The 22,144-nt window shown below is 35.9% G+C and overlaps 1 protein-coding gene across 1 annotated transcript in view; it reads left to right on the top strand.

Annotated features, from left to right (window-relative positions):
• The window catches only part of EFR3A (EFR3 homolog A), a 96,712-nt gene that overhangs the window by 16,442 nt on the left and 58,126 nt on the right, over nucleotides 1-22,144 (top strand). The window contains exons 2-3 of the mRNA XM_061171748.1: nucleotides 19,660-19,736; nucleotides 21,932-22,059. Coding sequence (XP_061027731.1) covers nucleotides 19,660-19,736; nucleotides 21,932-22,059 — 205 coding nt within the window. The remainder of the gene's footprint in view (nucleotides 1-19,659; nucleotides 19,737-21,931; nucleotides 22,060-22,144) is intronic.

Below are 22,144 nucleotides of genomic sequence, written 5' to 3' on the forward strand. Positions count from 1 at the left end.
TTCTTTGGAGAAATGTCTGCTTAGGTCTTCTGCCCATTTTTGGATTGGGTTGTTTGTTTTTTTGATATTGAGCTGAATGAGCTGTTTATATATTTTGAAGATTAATCCTTTGTCCATTGATTCGTTTGCAAATATTTTCTCCCATTCTGAGTGTTGTCTTTTCGTCTTCTTTATAGTTTCCTTGGCTGTGCAAAAGCTTTTAAGTTTCATTAGGTCCCATTTGTTTATTTTTGGTTTTATTTCCATTACTCCAGGAGGTGGGTCAAAAAAGAACTTGCTGTGATTTATGTCAAAGAGTGTTCTTCTTATGTTTTCCTCTAAGAGTTTTATAGTGTCCGGTCTTACATTTAGGTCTTTAATTCATTTTGAGTTTATTTTTGTGTATGGTGTTAGGGAGTGTTCCAACTTCATTCTTTTACATGTAGCTGTCCAGTTTTCCCAGCACCACTTATTGAAGAGGCTGTCTTTTCTCCTTTGTAAACTCTTGCCTCCTTTATCAAAGATAAGGTGACCATATGTGCATGGGTTTAACTCTGGTTTTTCTATCCTGTTCCATTGATCTGTATTTCATTTTTTGTGCCAGTACCATATTGTCTTGATTACTGTAGCTTTGTAGTATAGTCTGAAGTCAGCGAGTCTGATTCCTCCAGCTCCGTTTTTTCTCTCAAGACTGCTTTGGCTATTCGGGGTCTTTTGTGTCTCCATACAAATTTTAAGATTTTTTGTTCTAGTTCTGTAAAAAATACCACTGGTAATTTGATAGGGATTGCATTGAATCTGTAGATTGCTTTGGGTAGTATAGTCATTTTCACAATATTGATTTTTCCAATCCAAGAACATGGTATATCTCTCCATCTGTTGGTATCATCTTTAATTTCTTTCATCAGTGTCTTATAGTTTTCTGCATACAGGTCTTTTGTCTCCCTAGGTAGGTTTATTCCTAGGTATTTTATTCTTTTTGTTGCAATGGTAAATGGGAGTGTTTCCTTAATTTCTCTTTCAGATTTTTCATCATTAGTATATAGAAATGCAAGAGATTTCTGTGCATTAATTAATTTTGTAGCCTGCAACTTTACCAGATTCGTTGATTAGCTCTAGTAGTTTTCTGGTAGCATCTTTAGGATTCTCTATGTATAGTATCATGTCATCTGCAAACAGTGACAGTTTTACTTCTTCTTTTCCTATTTGTATTCCTTTTATTTCTTTTTCTTCTCTGAGTGCCATGGCTAGGACTTCCAAAACTATGTTGAATAATAGTGGTGAGAATGGACATCCTTGTCTTGTTCCTGATCTTAGAGGAAATGCTTTCAGTTTTTCACCATTGAGAATGATGTTTGCTGTGGGTTTGTTGTACATGACCTGTATTATGTTGAAGTAGGTTCCCTCTGTGCCCACTTTCGGGAGAGTTTTTATCATAAATGGGTGTTGAATTTTGTCAAAAGTTTTTTCTGCATCTATTGAGATGATCATATGGTTTTTATTCTTCAATTTGTTAGTATGGTGTATCACATTGATTGATTTGCATATACTGAAGAATCCTTGCATCTCTGGGATAAATCCCACTTGATCATGGTGTATGATCCTTTTAATGTGTTGTTGGATTGTGTTTGCTAGTATTTTGTTGAGGATTTTTGCATCTATATTCATCAGTGATATTGGTCTGTAATTTTCTTTTTTTGTATCTTTGTCTGGTTTTGGTATCAGGGTGATGGTGGCCTCATAGAATGAGTTTGGGAGTTTTCCTTTGTCTGCAATTTTTTGGAAGAGTTTGAGAAGGATGGGTGTTAGCTCTTCTCTAAATGTTTGATAGAATTCACCTGTGAGGCCATCTGGACTTTTGTCCTGGACTTTTGTTTGTTGGAAGATTTTTAATCAGTTTAATGAAACACTTTCATTTTCATTACTTTGTGTTTCATTACTTTGTGCTTGGTCTGTTCATATTTTCTATTTCTTCCTGGTTCAGTCTTGGAAGGTTATACCTTTCTAAGAATTTGTCCATTTCTTCCAGGTTGTCCATTTTATTGGCATAGAGTTGCTTGTAGTAGTCTCTTAGGATGCTTTGTATTTCTGCGGTGTCTATTGTAACTTTTCGTTTTTCATTTCTAATTTTATTGATTTGAGCCCTCTCCCTCTTTTTCTTGATGAGTCTGGCTAATGGTTTATCAATTTTGTTTATCTTCTCAAAGAACCAGCTTTTAGTTTTATTGATCTTTGCTATTGTTTTCTTTGTTTCTATTTTATTTATTTCTTCTCTGATCTTTATGATTTCGTTCCTTCTGATAAGTTTGGGTTTTGTTTGTTCTTTCTCTAGTTCCTCTATGTGTAACGTTAGATTGTTTATTTGAGATTTTTCTTGTTTCTTGAGGTAGGCTTGTATTGCTATAAACTTCCCTCTTAGAACTGCTTTTGCTGCATCCCATAGGTTTTGGATTGTCGTGTTTTCATTGTCATTTCTCTCTAGGTATTTTTTGATTTTCTCTTTGATTTCTTCAGTGATCTCTTGGTTCTTTAGTAACGTATTGTTTAGCCTCCATGTGTTTGTGTTTTTTACGTTTTTTCCCCTGTAATTGATTTCTAATCTCATAGCGTTGTGGTCAGAAAAGATGCTTGATATGATTTCAGTTTCCTTAAATTTACTGAGGCTTGATTTGTGACCTAAGATGTGATCTATCCTGGAGAATGTTCCGTGCGCACTTGGGAGGAAAGTGTAATCTGTTTTTGGATGGAATGTCCTATAAATATCTATTAAGTCTATCTGGTCTATTGTGTCATTTAAAGCTTGTGTTTCCTTGTTAATTTTCTGTTTGGATGATCTGTCCATTGGTGTAAGTGAGGTGTTAAAGTCCCCCACTATTATTGTGTTACTGTCGGTTTCCTCTTTTAGAGCTGTTAGCAGTTGCCTTATGTATTGAGGTGCTACTATGTTGGGTGCATATATATTTATAATTGTTATATCTTCTTCTTGGATTGATCCCTTGATCATTGTGTAGTGTCCTTCCTTGTCTCTTGTAACATTCTTTATTTTAAAGTCTATTTTATCTGATATGAGTATTGCTACTGCAGCTTTCATTTCTCCATCGAATCTGCGTAAAATCCTTGCTGGGTAGAGTAATCTTGGTTGTAGGTTCTTCCCTTTCATCACTTTAAGTATATCATGCCACTCCCTCTGGCTTGTAGAGTTTCTGCTGAGAAATCAGCTGTTAACCTTATGGGAGTTCCCTTGTATGTTATTTGTCATTTTTCCCTTGCTGCTTTCAATAATTTTTCTTTGTCTTTAATTTTTGCCAATTTGATTACTATGTGTCTTGGCGTGTTTCTCCTTGGGTTTATCCTGTATGGGACTCACTGTGCTTCCTGGACTTGGGTGGCTATTTCCTTTCCCGTGTTAGGGAAGTTTTCGACTATAATCTCTTCAGATATTTTCTCGGGTCCTTTCTCTCTCTCTTCTCCTTCTGGGACCCCTATAATGTGAATGTTGTTGTGTTTAATGTTGTCCCAGAGGTCTCTTAGGCTGTCTTCATTTCTTTTCATTCTTTTTTCTTTATTCTGTTCTGCAGCAGTGAATTCCACCATTCTGTCTTCCAGTTCACTTATCCGTTCTTCTGCCTCAGTTATTCTGCTATTGATTCCTTATAGTGTATTTTTCATTTCAGTTATTGTATTGTTCATCTCTGTTTGTTTGTTCTTTAATTCTTCTAGATCTTTGTTAAACATTTCTTGCATCTTCTCGTTCTTTGCCTCCATTCTTTTTCCGAGGTCCTGGATCATCTTCACTATCATTATTCTGCATTCTTTTTCCAGAAGATTGCCTATCTCCATTTCATTTAGTTGTTTTTCTGGGGTTTTATCTTGTTCCTTCATCTGGTACATAGCCCTCTGCCTGTTCATCTTGTCTGTCTTTCTGTGAAGGTGTCAAGGTTTGAACTTTAAACATTCATCTCATTTTAGTATAAAGTGTTTTGTTTACCAAGAAGTTAAGTAGACTTTCTTATTACCTGCATAACAAGTTAATTTAGAAGGGAAGTATCAAAGCATATGAGTCCTTGTTAAATAATAGTTTCCATTGCTGGTCTTTTCTGTATCTTCCACAATACCTTGTATAGTACTTTCCACATAATTGGTATTCATTAATATTTGTTTTGCAGCTGAGTTGGAATGTCATGTGCATTTAGAGTTAGAAGGAATCTTAGATTATTTAATCTAACCTCTCATTTGAATCTGGACAGCAACTGACAGATGATCCTGTTGGGAAGCTCTCAGAGAGTTCTCAATTATTTTGACTACTTTTATTCAAGTTCTATTCTTTGAGGGCATTACAGACTAGTCCTTTTTTTACATGATGTCTTTTAAATATTTGGGTAGTACCTGATATTTTGACATTTACTACATGATACAGTCTGTGCTAAACATTTCTTCAAACTAAAAGAATGAAAATTTTTGTTAAGAATTATGAATTGCATTTAGTAGCCTTCAAATCTACCATACCACAATCTATGTACAGTTAGTCAAATCCAACAGCAATTCATTTTTGCAGAATCCATGAAGCAGGGCAGAATTCCTTTCTGTTAACGGTAAGATACCTACTTAGCTCTTGTAAGCTGATACTTCATTGCAGTCCATTTCTAACCACTGATATGTGATGAGGAGCATCCAGAGAATTATATAGAAATGATTATAAAGAAATGATTTTGATTTGGTTTCAAAGGACGTTAAATAGAAAAACACAAAACCATAAAAATGATAAGAATATACGTACATACTTTTCCAAAAGTCTGAATGGAGAAGTTCTCAAGAACAAGTAATTTGTTTCCTGTGGCAGAATGGAGGAAGTTACTTTAAAAAACAAACAAAAAACAAAATCCTGTCTCCCTCCCCAAATTTTGCTAGAACAGAGAACAGTAATGTATACAAAATGAATACACCAGGATAATGTTGGTATTCAGCATGGCTTAAAAATTGCACATGCTTTAAAAATTATGAAACATACAGAGTGGAGTGTTAGTTCAAATATTAGTTCTAATGGCTGTTTCACTGGCTTAGTTCATTGATCACAAATGCAATGTGTTAGTCACAAAGTTTGAGAAAGTATTATGTTTTAAAAGGCCATTTGTCTCTTCTGTGATTTCAAGTTTATATAACTTCCTTTTAAATATATATGATGGTCCTATATAGTAGTTAAGATCAAATGACTACAGTATTGCTTTTTGTACTGTTACAGCAACACATTTTAAACACAAAAACCACATCAACAGTGATGAAATTTAAGAAAGAAAACATGTGTTTGTTCTTGTTTGGTTTTTTTGTATGATCATGAGATCAATAAAGCCTTAAAGCTTTATTGTGATACAGTAATGTAAAATGAAATATCATGGCATACATATGGGGCCAAATACTAAAAATTACATTTTAAGCTTTATACCTACCAGCTGCCAGCATTTACTTTCTGTATAACTTTTTATGTCTTTCATTTTAAGTGTGGGAGTCAAGTGCTCTTACTTTTCTTTTTCTATTGTAGCATTTTGACTATAACTGATTTAAACTAAGAAAAGATTGCTTTAGTCTAATATATCAAAGAGGACTCCAAATTTCAAGATTTCATTTTTCTTTCACAGAAAGGAAAAATGTACATAACTGTAGACTTTCTTTCTAGACATTTCTGGATCCTTACCCTTTCAACATCTTTTACCTGCTGAGTCTCAGAAATGAGTAAACCATAGCCCTGCCCTTGAGGATTTTATAGACCTCTAAGAGAAATAGATCACTAGGTCATTTAAACAGATGATGATGGTGGTGGTGGTGGCTGAGAAGGGTGGGCCTGGCCCAGCTTTGGGTGGTCATCAAGGACAACTTCCTTCAGCAGTAACGCTAGGCTGAGGCAGGGAGGTGAATAAGTTAGCTGAGGAAAGGAGCAGCAACAGAGAAGCCTACCCTCTTCATATACATTAGTTTGCCAGTGCCTTTGAAAATGCAACATGCAGAACATTGCCTTTTTGTTCTATGTCCAAGCTATAGGATTGTTAAGCAAAACAGCTAAATTCAGAGTTAGTGGAAATGACTAGAAGTCTTCCTCTAGGTTTGTGTTTTCCAGACTCAAGAACTCTGACTGTGACAGGGTTCTCATACCCTAGACTGAAAAATGCTGAATGAAAAATCTAATACTCTTATTTTAGGTGATTACTTGGTGCCAGTATGGCTTTAGACTCAGAAGTAAACATGGGCACCGACATCAATATGGCATTACTTGGTTATAATGTGGTTCAGCATATTCTCATATACAAAATAAAATGGCTTTTAATAAGACATATTTTTAGGTACCAGAATAGGTTTACTAAGAATTCACAAACCTTCAGTTAAGTTGTTCTATAATTTTGTTAGTAGGTGGTGTTCAGTTTATTGACTTGCACTTTCTGAGCTCCACTTACTGGAAATTGATATAAATGAACAAATAAAAATTCAATAAAAACAACAAAAATAGTGAGCACTATTAGGTAGATGAGTAGTAAGACATAGTTCTGCCTTTATGAAACTCAGACTGCTGTGTGATACATGGAAACAAAGGAACAGTTATGGATGTGATATTACAAAACTGTGAAAGCCTTGTAGATTCCCAACCTTTTAGAACTTCCTGTTCATCATAATTTCTCAAACATTACTGACTGAAGTTCTGCAACCATAATCTTAAAGTTGTCTTTGACAATGAAAAATATGGAGTGAGAACTAGAATTTTTGAATTGTGTCTTTCTAGGTTGGGAACTTCTTGAAGATACATCTTGTATTTCTGGCACTTTACATGTAGTAGACACCTTATAAACCTCTTTTGATTGGTTGACTAGTCATGAAACAGTTACAATGTTTCTTTGAATGTCTATCTTGGAAGACTTCCTCAAATGTGAAACTTCTGTTAAATTGTATCTATTATTAGAATAAGACCAGTGCCCAATTACTTACCTTGTTAGAAGAAATCTCTGTTTTTGTCCTATTTTCAACACCAAATGCCAAATGAAGGGTGGGGTTCTGCAGGCGTAACTTTTTTTCTTCCAATCTTTATTTTAGTAGAACTTTCATTTTGCGATTATCTCATTCTAATCAATTATTTTATCCTTAATTATTTACTAAAAATTATAGAACATAATCTAGTTCCGTATTTCAGATAGGAGACTTGCATCTTACTAAAAACTGATTAAAATAGTAATGAAATACATTACTAGATCCTTTTAAGGGATATTTCATATTATCCATCATTTTATGTTTAATAAGAACCTATAATCATTGTAAATTATGTGATTAGTCTCTTTATTTTTTCCCACATCAAGTGTGGAGTCTGTAAAACAGTGATTTTCATTCTGGATATTTTGAAACTGCCACTGCTTTGATTTAGTTTTGGTTAAAATATTTAACATATCTTAATTTTAGTTTATATTACTGTAAAGTCTGAGATTTTCAGTTTACTTGTTTATAAAAATGCTCTTAATTTCTTTTTCTGCCGTTTCCTCATTCTTGGAGTCTTTCTTATTTATTTTATTTTTTTGGAGTTCTTATTTTATCTATGTAATTGGTACTTTTATAGAAGGTATAGGATTTGGAAAACTCTCCTTTGTTTTCTCTAACACTACTCTTTTTGTAGTTTTCTTCCTATTTCTTTAAATATCTTCCCTTTCACTTCCTTCTCTGCCAGTCATTATTTAAATGTTTGCTTTCCCCAGGATTCTCTCCCCAATTACATCCTATTTTTCTTTGACGACCTTAGCTACTCAAACTAGTTGCTTTTGCTATCATTTATATGCTTTTGGTTCTTAAATTTATATTTCTAGTCTAGATCACTTGCCTACTACAGGATGTCCCACTTTCAGGTTTGTAACCTCAAGTTTAACATGTGCAAAATAAAATTTATTCTCTTTTTGATACTTCCTCCTACCCCCAAATTTGTCTTCCTCTGTTCCTTATTGGACACCACCATCCAACCACTTGTCCAAACTACCCTGTCTGTTCCTTTTGACTCCTCCCTCTTTGTACCTTCTAAGTTCAGTTGGTTTCCAAGTCTGCTTCCTACAAGTTTGTCTAGCCATTTCTCTCATATTGCAGAACTTTATGTTTGTTTGCAAATTAAAACGACACTCTTGTTCTTAACATGTGGCTCTCTCCACCTAGAATGATAATCCTCCCCCCTTTGCTGAATTCCTACTTCTTCTTCAAGACTTAGTTTAGTTATTAGTTCTTGCAGGAAGGTTAGGGCTGCACTACTGTTCTCCTATAGCAATCTCTTCTGTCATAGCTGTTGTCACATAGAGTTATAATTCTCTTTGTATGTGATTATCTTCTCTTATCAGACTATGAGCGCCTGAAGGCCAGGGACTGCGACCTGTATTTGTCTTCCCTGCATTTAGCCTAGTGCCTGGGGCATGGCAGGTCTCATGAAAACCTTGCTGAAAGAATTAATGTGATTGTGTATGTGTTTTTTCCAATTAGATATATTTCTGTTGATTTTAAGACTGTAGCAGTTGCACCCTTGTTCCCCTCTGAATTTGGAACCAATTGAGAGAAATATAAATATCAGGCTGATAAAAGTCAAAATATGAGCTTTATTATTAGTAAAGCTGGGTCAGAAAATATGGTTTGACTTTTGTCTATCATCAGGCTTCCCACTTACTTTCCATCCAAATCTAGACTTTCCAACGATGTGTCTAAGGGACATTCCAGGTTGGCAGAGCAAATGCACTTACCAGCCTTCTGCAAGGAAGGACACTCTGAGTTAGACTTCTGGGTAACCCCCTAGTGGCCACGTAGAGACAGCCTTCCAGGACCAAATATACTGATCACGAAGAGGCAGAAAGAGTGACTTGCAGAATGCAGATTTGAAAGAGAAACCTTTGCGAGTGCACTGTTCATTCATTCAGCAAATAGATATGCACTCTCCCTATGTGCCGGGCAGTGCGTAAGTGCTAGGGATACATATCCGGAGCTTATGTTTCAAGGCACGCTCAGTTCCCTTGTCCAGACTCACCAGTAAAATAAGTCACTCTTCCTCCTTATAATAGAAATTTTCTCTAGGAAAGGTAGGTCAGGAGAATAGAACAATTTTTCCAAACTGTAGAGCTCATTCCTTAGCTATTGCATGTAAAATAAATTCCAAGGACGGATAATTTTAAGGACAAAGTGGCATGAAATACAGAGAAGCATACCAGAGCAGTCTTTTAGGAAAAGGGGAAATTTCAAAGTTCTGGTCGTATTTTAGAAAATCATGTGCAAAGTCTGACCATGATAATTTGTTTTCCTTTGCTCCAGTACTTGATTTAGGATTTTAAAGGCCATTTAGTGCCTCACCCTGATTTGTCTCCAGCATGGGTCTGCCAAGTATTCACTTAACGTAAGTTGTTTAGAAAATCTAGTCCACAGGGAGGTATGGTGGTGGCATCTCACAGTGATGGGGAAGTTCTAGAGACCTCAGCCACGAATACTAGTGCACTGTTGGCAGTGAAGTTCTGTCAGGTCAGTATCTTCTGTGACGTTGTTTCCAAATGCCCCAGTATTTGTCATCTCTGTCATTCATTTGGTCTCATAAATGGTGCTTTATATGATTCATTTATTGTAATGTATTAGATGAACTTAAGATGCCGCCGGTATTATCATTTTGTATCCATTGCGTAAGTTAGGTAGTAAGTACAATGTCCTGCGTACCTCAAGTACACAATAAGAAAAAATCATATACGTAGTTCTTTAAATCATTATGCAAGGGGAGTGGTTCTTGAGAACTTGAATGGTCATGGTAGGAAGCGGGGGTTATTTCTAGAAATAGGAATTCTGGTATCCCATCTCTAGGGACTGACTCAGAAGGTCCTGGCTGGGGCCAGGGAGTATTCAGTTAAAAACATATATTCCAGGAGATTGTTTTTCAGATGGCTCATAGAACCCTAAGGAAAGCATTGTACTATGGAAACACAGTTTACTTAGGTAGGATTTCTTATGAGAGTCATAAACACATTCACATCGTAAAAGCAGAAGAGTTGAGAGTGTTGTTTTAGTTAGGGAAGTTGAGGGTGTTCTAATTGTTCCCTAGAGATAATGTTTGTGTTAAGAGTATGGTAGAAAAATCAGCGTAATTAGATATATATAATTCTACCCGGAGATTGAGGGTGAATTTGGTTACTTGCCATTATGGTTTTGTTTGCATATGCGTTTCGTTTTTAGTAAAGGAATAATCATCTTGTTTTCTGTAGTATTGATTTCTTACAATTTTGTTAGTAGTTTTTGTTGTTGCTTGATTTTTAAAAAAATTTTTTTAACATCTTTATTGAAGTATAATTGTTTTACAATGGTGTGTTAGTTCCTGCTTAAAACAAAGTGAATCAGCTGTACATATACATATATCCCCATATCTCCTCCCTCTTGCGTCTCCCTCCCACCCTCCCTATCCCACCCCTCTAGCTGAGCTGATTTCCCTGTGCTATGCGGCTGCTTCCCACTAGCTATCTATTTTACGTTTGGTAGTGTATATATGTTCATGCCACTCTCTCACTTTGTCCCAGCTTACCCTTCCCCCTCCCCGTGTCCTCAAGTCCATTCTGTACGTCTGCATCTTTATTCTTGTCCTGCCCCGAGGAAGAGAAAAACAAATACCGAATGCTAACACATATATATGGAATCTTAAAAAAAAAACAAAAAACAATTTTGTTATTTTTAAAGGTCTTCATGTTAGGAACCAGTTTTGTGCCTTATTCACACATCCCATCACAGTCCCTAGCTTCGTACCTTGACTGTAGTCGGCATTTTATAGAACATTAATTACAGATGTGCAGGGAATTCACCAGTTAATAACAAAAAATTATTACATCATTTGATATATTACGATTATAGTTATTATATACCAGAAAAATTAAAGCCAGGTAAACTCTGAAGTTATTATTATTTTTTTAACCAATGTTCTATGTTTCTTTTTTTTTTTCCTTACCTTTTTCTTTATCTTCCTTGGCTGGATTGTTGCTGCTTTTCCTCATTTTGTAGCTGTAACTGAAAACTTGTCTACTTTGTTTGATGCCTTTGGACATGTCCCAATACTCCGTCTAAGAGAATAAGGATAATCCTAGGTCCTAGGTTGCCTGTGACTGCCAAGATTTATATCACTGGTCCTGGCATAATTATTAATAGCATCCTGAAGTCACTCTAGAGATGCTAAATTACTAAGCATCCCTGGGCCTCAGAACCATCTGAATCAGTGATTTGCAAATGGAGTTCCTGCCTTTACTTATCCATAGAGGTCCTTCTGAGGCTCTGCAAGTTTGTCTTTGCTGTGTTAATGTTAGTGGCTCTTTCTGTATTTTGATTTCTAATGTGAGGATTCCTAGACCCTGAAGTTTTGTTGTCCTCTAACAGGTAGCACTACTAGCATCTTTATTTTTATTGAGAATTTTTGTGTTTTTTAAATGTGGAATTTTTAACTTATTTTAATCTTATTTTTGAAGTATACAATAGAAGGTTTTGGCTGTCTCAAGAAAATTTTGCCCTTTCAAAATGGATTCTAAATGGGTGAGAGAGAATTCTTGGGCCATTAGCTTATGTCTAGGCATTGATATAAGAAAAACAATTTTCAAGAACACATAAAAAAACAACATTCCATGGTGTTCCATGAACATTTGTTCATGTTAAGGGTTCTTTACAAGAAGTTCTAACTAAAGGGAAAGTTGTAAGTTCAGTTTCTTTTGTTCTTTTTCATAGTAAAGGAATTTAGATATACACTGATCTCAGTTTTTGTTTATCTTTGAAGAACACATTTTCTTCTTAATGTAAGATACTCCTGTACTCTTTGGCTAGCTTTGTCATATTACATAGTTACCAAGATTTGCTCTGAGAAGTGGAAAATAAGTTTTTGTACAAAGCTCCAAAGATTGGTTTGTTGAAATATACTACAGAGGTGGAAGCTGTTAGAGCCCTCAATTACTTTGCCAACTGTTTCCCTAGCTGGGTATTAAATCTCCTTTTGAAGATAAAGGATTTTTTGTCAGCTAGAGTTTTTGTTAGACTGTGTTTTAAATAGGACTCTTAAAACACATTTGTGCTTTAGGATTTTACCTTCTCAGTTACGTTATAAATTCTACATAGTCTGATTTGCTTATGCCCTTCTTCCTCTATCTTAATCATAATCCTTAAATTTATCTTTGACCATTACATAATTCTCTCTTCCCCCCAAACATATTAATTGTGCAAAATAATTATCAATATAATAGTCAGTACCATGGTGTGGATTCAAGAGGAAAGTTGTTGTTCACATGCTTTTTTAAACAATTACATATGGAGAAAATGTGATTCCTTTTGTAATTCTTAACAGTACTACTGACATTATCATAGAGGACCTTTAGTCAATATTTTATCTATTAAACAAAAAAGGGAATCACATACTATTTCAGTTTTCAGTTCTGCCTCATCTAATTTCTTACCTCCGGAGATGGGGACACCGGAGCGCTGTGTACTCCCTTCCAAGACCACCCCTGAGCGCACTTGAAGAAGGTCTGTGGCACGCAGAGTCTGGTCATATGGTCTTAGAAGTAGGGATGAACCATACACTATGTCCTAATGGTGGTGGGGACAGAGGTGTGAGTACTTTTTTTTTCCTGGTTGCAGCTCTGGTTTCTGCGTCATCCAGTGGATCCTTTCTTATTTGTTTTGCAAACTAAGCCAACATCAGATGAAATGAATAGAGAATTGTATTTCCTTATTTTAATGTTTGTGGTATTTTTTTTTTCCATATGAGGATTCCAAAAGGTTTTCAAATACAATCTTGCAGGATTAGATTTTCTAAAAACCATGATTATTCTGTATTTTATTGCTCTTGTCCTTGGATAACTCTACTGAGTAATATTTATTTTTTTTTCAGTTAAGTATGATAGTATACTGTAAAGTCTAGGTATAAATCTGTAAATTGACTGTAAGTAGGACAATGCCTAATATATTTTTTTCCTTTAAAATTGTGAGAGTGGGGGGAAAATGTGTTGAGTACAGACTGGTCACTAGTTGACGCAGCAAGAAGCTGTTTTTTCCCTACAGAGAGTATCTCAGAGTAGTTTTGTGAAGTGTGCAGAGTTTTGTCTATGTTATGCCTTTTGTAGAGGCAAGTATTGCAATGCAGTGGGAAGACAATCTTTTAAAAAAGAATTGGAGCTTTAATTCCATTTACTGCCTTTGTTGTCCTCTTTTCCATGAAGTTTGTGTGCCTGGGAATAAAGAACAAGTAGTGAAATTGAGAATGAAAGGAGAGAACGTATAGAATTACATGCGGAAAGAATCATGTAATAAAATACTCCTCTAATGGATTAGAATCCTTTCAAAAGGAACACTTTCCTAAAGATAAGACTATTTTGTTCCCATTTTGCTTTGACCCCTATCTAATTAGTCACCAAACCCTTTTGATGCTTCCTTTGTGCCACCTTCTATGTTCCTTCCTTTCTAAGCTCTGGGTCATTAGAAAACGCATTTTGGGTTTTCCATGCGCCGTCCTCCATAGTGAAACTTGCACTGTTCCACCTGCCTGTAATCATCCTCCACTGTCTTCAGTGTATCCTTATAGTTCAGTCTACTTGTTCTTCAGGGGGAGCCCTCAGCTCAAATCCCATGTCCTTCACAAAACCTCCCTTCATTTGACCTGGGAGTGCTTTCTCTCTTCTCTCAACTTCTGTGGCCCTATGGCCATGTGGTCCATTTGACATTAGATGTCCCTTGTCCTCCAGTGTTGTCCAAATCTTGTTTTAAATTTCAATTTTTAAACCTTTGTCTTTTCAAGTAGATAGTTACCTTTTTGATCCTCTGTGGCTCTTAACACAGTGCCTTGTACATGTGTTGAAGTGCAGGAATAACAGCCGTATTACAGGCTTTATATATGGTGTCTATATGTGTGTGTATGGTATATGTAAATCTACATATTAAGTGTTCGGTACTTGGAGGGATATGTGTGAGTGGGACTGTAATATTACTAAATCTTTTAATTGTATGAAGTGAATGTCTTGTTCTGACACTAACTGAATGAATAACTTGACTTTTAATTTTAACCTTGAAGAGACTATATGTGATGCAGACTCTTTTAAAGGGCTTTGGATACCATAGAGCTCGAGGTCTTGAAGTAATGAATTTTTTAAATCTTCTAATAGAAAAACATGCTGTCTCTTTTCACCTTGATTACTGATAGCTTCCACTAGGCCTAAAAATAAAACATGAATTGTTTAAAGTGATTCGTTTGACATTGTCAGCTATTCGTTGGAGACATTATATTGTTCTGGCATTTATTTAGTATTCTGTGGTGGACAGTGTACTTTATCATTTTGATTTTTATAGCACATATCAACAGATATTAAATTCATTTTGTTTATCAGTGAACTTTGGGTCCACATTCATTTAGTGAAGGAACATTTTTTGTGAATGTCTGCTATATTCCAGACATGCACAACAATGAACAAAACATATGGGCTTTATGTTGGAGTGACTCATTTTCTGGGGGGAAAGACAGACATGTGTATAAATAAGTACAATAATTTGTTATAGATACAATGATAGAAATATCATAAAGACCAAAATCCAGTAATCATAGCCATTCCCATTTGAAAGTATGACACTTAGTAAGCCCTAAATATGCCAGAGAATTCCTAATGCATTACATGTTAGAATTAACAGAGATAATATAATTGTTTTGTAGAAGGTATAGATACTATTAATTTCTCCTTTAATAGATCATGAGACAAACCTAATTCAAAATCATACCGTTGGTTCCCATCATAAGATCTAAACATTCTTCAACTTCAGTGACAGTAACTTATTATTTTTGTTTTAGAGGGTAGCTTTTTCCCAAGTACCCAGTGCCATGATGGTGTTTAATAATAGACATTAATAGTTTAATTATTAATAATTTAATAATGGAGATATTACTATTTCCAGTTAGATTTAAATTATCATTGGTAATATAGTTAGTTGAAAGCATAAGTAACTTATTTTAAAAGGGGTCTTAATTAATTATCCAAACCCCCAGACTTACAAAGCTGCATAGGAAAGCAAATGTCATCACAAGCTAGGAGTACTCACTGGTGGACCAACCACTTAGATTACTGGCCCCATTAAGCAGAATTCTCCCCACACCCCTGTGTGCCCATGTACCCGATCCAATCCATGGCTTCTATCAGCTCAGCCATGAGGTTTTCTGTGCAGCTACTCAAGTCCTTCTGTGAATGCCTGTTGGATCAGGACGGGTTGGAAATTATTTCTAACACCTCACCATCAAAGAAGGAGGATGATAGAGGGCGATACATTTCACTCCTGCCTGAGGTGAGGACTAGGAGACACTGGTGAATCCACATGATGTCTTGGGTGTCTTTAAAGAAGAAATGGTTAATTTAGGGGGGCAAAATTTACCAAAAAAAAAAATTTACCGAAAGATTATATATATTATTATATATATATAATGTTTTTAAAGTGGCTTCTATATTCCAGGCAATTTTTATATTGATTTAGTACTCCTAACCCTGAGACATTGGTAGGATTTTTCTGTTTCCTGACTAAGGCTCCGAGAGCATTATTGAACAGATTGCCCCGTGAGCCTGTCTGCACACCACTGTAATATGCAGCTTGGCACTTTTTTTTTGGTCATAATTTTTCTCTCCAGCTATGCCCCAGTTCCATTTTCCCATAGTTCCGTTACCTACTTGAGACTTCCTGTTTCTCCTCCTGCTGTATCATACGTAGGGTTCTAAATTCCATATGCTACAGGAGGAGAATAGTGAGTTACCTTCTCCTTTATGTGTTAGAATTAAATTTAAAGGAAGAATTCATATTTCTTAGACCTGCCAGTCGCTTGAGGCTTTCTTGTGATATGCTTAGCCCCTTTTTCCTTTGGAAAAGACGAGGTTGGGAAGCAGTTGAAAAGTGAGAAGTTTGTTGGAAGGGATCAGAAGCTAGGATGAGAAGGAATTAAAGGGATGCTTCAAGAAAAAAAATATAAGATAGGTTTATTTTCTTATTCAAACTATATGAAAATCTATATTTAGTAAACGAGCAATACAATACTTTAATAGTATCTTGTTTAAGCTGTTTGGCCTTGTCAGCAGAATTTGATAGGGATATTATCAAGTTCTCCATAGCTTTATATTTGATGTCAACTCGTTAGATAAGTTACAGTGTATTAGTGCCTTCTGCTAATTAATTACAAGTAAAGTGAGCTAGGCACTTCCTGGACAGTAGGTAAAAGGATCTAAGAGCAGGAAGATCAGCTAGAAAATCGTCTCTTACAACATGAAGGACTACGTTCAGGTACCTGCAGCTGAACTCGAAAAGCCTTATGAACTGACTTCAACAAGGGAGTCAACCACAGTTCTGTGCCTGAGTAGGTCCAATGATTTTATTTTACTTGTTCTTGTGGTGCTTATAAGTGCAGAATTGTCTTATTTAAAATAGAGTTATTTCTTTTGTGATTACTGTTACCACTCACTTTCACCTTGTATTACCTTCAGTATGTTATCATTTTATAGAAACCTGAGTAAATTGAAGCTTTCAAACCTAGTTTCATCTGTCTTCTCTATAGTTGGTAAGTTTTCATGCATAGTAAGTGGTCAAGAAGTTGTTTTTGTTTTGTTTCGTTTTGAACCTCCTGGAGAAGCTCACTGTGATTGTTTATTTCCCTCCATGGCAGTGCATTCCTCATCTGTTAGCCAGACCCATTCCTGCAGTCATGTTCATTGGTAATGGTCTGTGGAGAGCTAAAATGTTTAAAGTAATTTAGAAATTGTCTGGTACTTGAATTCAGAGTGGCAGTTACCCTTTAAAGTCATCAGATCTGGTTGGAATCTCAGCTCCTCTCCTTACCAGCTGTATGATGTGGGACAGATGGGCCTCCCTTAGCCTCTGTTTCCTCGTTTATCACACAAAGCTGGAAATAGCACCTCAGAGAGCTGCCGTAGGAGTAAATGAATGATGCTGTAAAGTACCTAGTGTGGTGCTGCACACATCACGTTCAGAAAATAGCGGTTACCCCACTGGTTCTCCTCTTGTTACTGAAGGCTTGTTGTGAACCACGTATAAAATTTGTTGGATTTTTAGATGATTAATTCGCAGCAAAGGTGTTCACGTTGTTGGCAATACTATCTCAAGGGCCCTCAAGCACCTCTGCTTACCCCGATTGTAAGTACTTACAGCGTTACTAGTAATAACTACCATTTTATTGAATGCTACTGTGTATTACACCCTTAATAAGAACTTTACATATAGTTTTATTTCATTTTCCCAATAAATATGAAGAAGGCGTTATTACACCCATTTAACTGATAAGGAAAAGTAGGTAAAATAAGAGAAGGTAACGTGCCTACCTAGCTGGACAGTGAGAGACCTTGGGTTCACCACAGTCTGTGTGACCCCAGAGCCCCTGCCCTTTAACCCCATGCTACCTATTGGGCATTTTGTCTTTTTACTCATCTGTCTCTCCCAGTACACCTAAGCTTCCTGAAAGTGGGAACTGGATATTATGTGTATTCCAAGTCCCCATTTTTGGAAGCCTCTTTAAACTAAAAGCAGTGTATAATATCAGAAAGTGTCAATGTGAGATGTAATACCTTATTAAGAATTCTTTCTTACCTATTGAAAATTACATAATTTACCATTCTGACAGGAAACTTGAAGCTTTGGGACTTGTTTTTCAGTTCCATTCTCTCTTTGCCATAATAGCAATTTGAATTTACTATATTTGGCCTTGTGTTAGTGATAGCAAAGTATTCATCCTAATCTTCTTATCAGGTTATAAGCTTCTTTCATCATTGCAATACCTAGCTCAGTGCCCTGTATAAGTTAATCACTTGATACGTATTTGATTTTAATTTATTTCAGTGTATTAATATTCATCTGAAGTATTTTTATATTAGGTATAGTTGACACAGAAATATGACTTTTGCTTACTTGGCTTTTACCCTTGTTTTTCTTTCTAGTAATCAGGCCTGTGTTTTGCTTTTGGACTTTAAAAAGAGTTCAGGTATTTTGGTGTTAGTCTGAAAAAAATTCCCTAATGGACTCTTTGGAATTTTTTCTTCTATTAAAGTAGAAAACATCCTGAACAATGTATAACATTTCACATTATCAGCATGTAGTGCCTGTCTATATATTGCTGAATTATTCACTGTTTTTTTTTAATAACAGGTTTATGAACTTCTCAAGGGCAGGGATCTTGTCTCTTACACTTTCTTGTATCTGTGGCATCTAGCCACAGATGGTGGCTAGGGACATAGCAGGTGCAGATGAAATATTTGGATCTTGATTGATTTGACCACTAATGTCTATGGGTTTGTGGAAAGAGCATGAGGTTTCAGAGTTAGACATTGGATTCTCACCCAGCCATTGCTGTTGAGTAAGTTACTTGGTCAGTTCTGCTACAGTTTCCACTCTTGTAAAGTAGTAATGATAATAATACCTAACTAATTTGCTGGAAATGTTAAATAATGTATGCACACTGATTTATGATGACTAAAGATGCTGTACATGTCTTAATTCTGTCTTGTTTTTATCAATATAATGGCTCCATTCTACGACAAATCTGGACTCAGTCTTGTATGTTTTGGCCTGTTGGGCACTTACTTGACGTGGTATATGACTGCATGCATGAGTCATGTATACTTCATGAGCAGAGTGAGGTCTGGAGAAGTTGTCTGTTGAATAACATTACTCAATAAGATAATAGAAGTCTGCTTAAGTCTGAGTTCTCTTAACTTCTAGCTTAAGTGTTCTCTCATACCATATTTTGGTTTCTAAATACATACAAGTACACACTTACACACAGACACACATACCCCAGTTTCATAAATCATGGGAAGAATTTTATAATGGCTCAAGACCAACATTCCCATTAAGTTATTAGTTTGTAGTACAAGAAAATGGATCCCTTCTACTTACATAGTCTTTCCAGAGAGCTGATGTGCCTTACCCAAGGTCATGTAGCCATTTAAGTGAAAGAATTGGAATGAACCCAGGTCTTCTAATCCAAATCCTTGACTCTTTCCAAGATGCCAACAACTGAAAATGTATAGAGCAGCCTTTGAGCATTTTTTGAAATTCCTGGACTTTCCCTCGATGTTGGTTCTCCCTCACTATTATGGTTCCTTTGTATGATGCATCATATAGATACAGGTGTTACCTGTTTTCACCAGCTATACTAGGAGCAAACTGCCATTTTAAGACCACTGTAGCTGGAGCTGAGTGGATTGGGCTGGGCAAGAAAAGTGGGGGTGAGGGAGGTAAAGGTAGGGGTAGGGGCTGCAGAGAGTAGTAGGAAATAAGACCAGAAAGGAGGCAAGGTGGGGTACCAGTTGTGTATATGCTTTATAGGATGAATTGGGTGGGTGTTACGTGGATGTGCGTGCATGCGTGCACACACACACACGCCCCAAAACAGTTTGAACGGTTTGGTTTGAAACTTTGGAATAATTCATTAGCATGTTCGTTTTGACCTGGTGTCTTTGGGGAGGGGAGGAGAAATTTAACTTTTTCACTTCTTCATTAATAATTGAATTTGCATGCCTTTTTCTATTTCTGGCGGTTTGAACTTTCCCCCTTTATTTGAAAGAACCCATAAATATTCAGCAACTAGAATTCCTAGGTCGGGTTACAGTACGATTAATCTCTGTACTTGGTGATTTTATTCTCTTTGAACAGGAGTGTGTTGCTGCTGTTCTGCTTTGCGTCCTCGCTACAAGCGCCTGGTGGACAACATCTTCCCTGAAGACCCAAAAGTAATTTGATCTGCATCTACTGCTCCTTCTCTTTGCTGGCCCATCCTCCCCCCCGCTGACCTCCCTAAAGGTTTCCCTAATTTCATTTCTCTACTTTTACTCCCAAATCTCATCATGTACACTACTATTTTTATACTACTCTCCTTTTTTTTAACCTTTAAATGATCCATGCTTACTTGTCTTGTTTTCAGATTCTTTTCTTAGATTAAGCATAAATTCAGAATGCTGGACGGATGATGTTCTTTAGTCTGTATAGTCCCTCAATTTAAGTAATACCAAAAATTTATGAACTAGTGTCAGATCATTTGTATGAAATGCCAAGAACACAGCTGTGAATACAGACGTGGTCTTCTGCTCTCACCAAGCTCCTAGACAAGTAACTTGGCAATTACAATATTGTGTGAAAGAATATGCTGTGATAGAAAAATAAGTACAGGGTACTGCTGGAGTAGGTAGGAATGATATCTAATCTGGGCTTGGGAGAAGAAAGGCCTGAAGGAAATGAAATCTAGGCTAAGATCCAAAGAATAAATAGGGTTGGCTACACAATTTTCAGAAGAGAATTGAGAAGTAAAGGGAGAATATTCCAGGCAGAGTTTGTTCTCTTTTTACTTAAGTGCTTTTAAATTTTTCATAAAAGTTACTTTATTGTGGAAGACGACTGGTTTCAAAGCAATTGTCTTTGATTGATTTTGTTTGACACTGTCTTAAATTTTCCAAGACTCCTTTAGTCTAGTGTTAAATGGATAGGAACAAAAAAATGTTACATGGGTTTGATTTCCAGAAGTTGCTTTATTTTAAAATGTAGCCAACTCTAGAAACCTTTTGGTTATCTTGATATTAATTTATGAGATACACCTCATTTTTAATCAAATCTGATTTAAATATTCAGCTATTTGTAGGAGGCCTGTCAATTAAATATTTTGGCTGCGAGATATCCTGGATAATTTATGGCATATAAATAACTCTAAGATATGGTACCTGCCTTTAAGAAGCTTTCCATCCATTTGACTGAAATAAAGCGGAAGCATACTAAATATTAAATCACAATGCATAAATCAGTAAGTAAAATGTTAAGTAAAACAGGTGGTAAAGTTTCTGCCTTTGTATCAGGGAGGTATCACATGGGTTGGCAATCTCTGTGAAGCATTCTCAGAAGAAATGCAATTTGCTGAACTTTGAAGGATGTACACCATCTGGAGAAGCAGAGATTAGTCTCTTTGTTGCCAGCAAGAGAAAAATCATGGTAAAGTAAGAGATACATTTGAGAACAAGAGCCTTCAAATGAAGGTGCCTATAGCCTAATTGAAGTGTAATGAGTGATAATTGTACACAATTCCTGATTGGAAGTTTCAGAAGTATCATTTAATAGACTGAATATTCAGATCATTTTCTTAAGGAATCTGGAACATATGATTACTGAAGATAAGGTGGAGCGCAGATTATGGAGGAATGTGAATGACAGACAAGGCATCTACTTTATGCCCTGTAACTTACAGGCAGTAAGGGAGCTTTGAACACTTTTGTTCATGGGAGTGGTGGCAGGTAAATTAGAGAATGGTTACAGAAAGAATCTTTATTTTTGCCAAGTATTTAGATAAGATTTACTTAAATAGCAATCTGTAAAATAAGGTTTAAGGAAAAGAAAAGATTTACATGAACCTTGCATACATATGGCAACCATAAACCCGATTGACTACATTTCTTATTTTTAATTTATTAAACGAGCAAATCTTGTGGTATATCCAAAACGCAGCCAACTGTAGGTTCCCACAGTGCAGAGGTCTACGTGTCATAGTCCTGCCTTCAAAGAGTGCTCGAATGAGGGGAACAAATAACCAAACCTTTTCTTATAATTACTAAAATATATTCTATGCCTTACGTACTATATGCAGTTAATTGAGCTATTTTTCTGTAAAGGAAGGTGTTAGAATAATCCATTGCTTGTGAAAGCATATTTAAATGCTTTTCCTAAATGGGGCATTTATTTAACTTTTTGAAAATTCTGCATATCCAGAATGGTGATTAGCTCTTAAGAGGCTATATCCAGGAAGGTTCAGCATAAATATGGATTAATTACCAATCCAAAAAGGGGAAATGTGATGCAGGCAACACTTAGAAATACAAAAAATAAGCATGAAAATATAGATATAAATATAACCTATTTCACTTGTTTTTTTAATTTTTATTTTTAGGATGGCCTTGTTAAAGCTGATATGGAGAAATTGACATTTTATGCTGTATCTGCTCCAGAGAAACTGGATCGAATTGGTTCTTACCTGGCAGAAAGGTTGAGCAGGGATGTTGTCAGACATCGTTCTGGGTAAGGAAACTAATTGCTGCTAATATAGTATCTTTGGAAAATTCTTCCTAGGCTAAATCATCCTATAAATTATTTTGCCATCTAG

This window comes from Eubalaena glacialis, chromosome 17, assembly GCF_028564815.1.
Source record: "Eubalaena glacialis isolate mEubGla1 chromosome 17, mEubGla1.1.hap2.+ XY, whole genome shotgun sequence".
NCBI lineage: Eukaryota > Metazoa > Chordata > Mammalia > Artiodactyla > Balaenidae > Eubalaena > Eubalaena glacialis.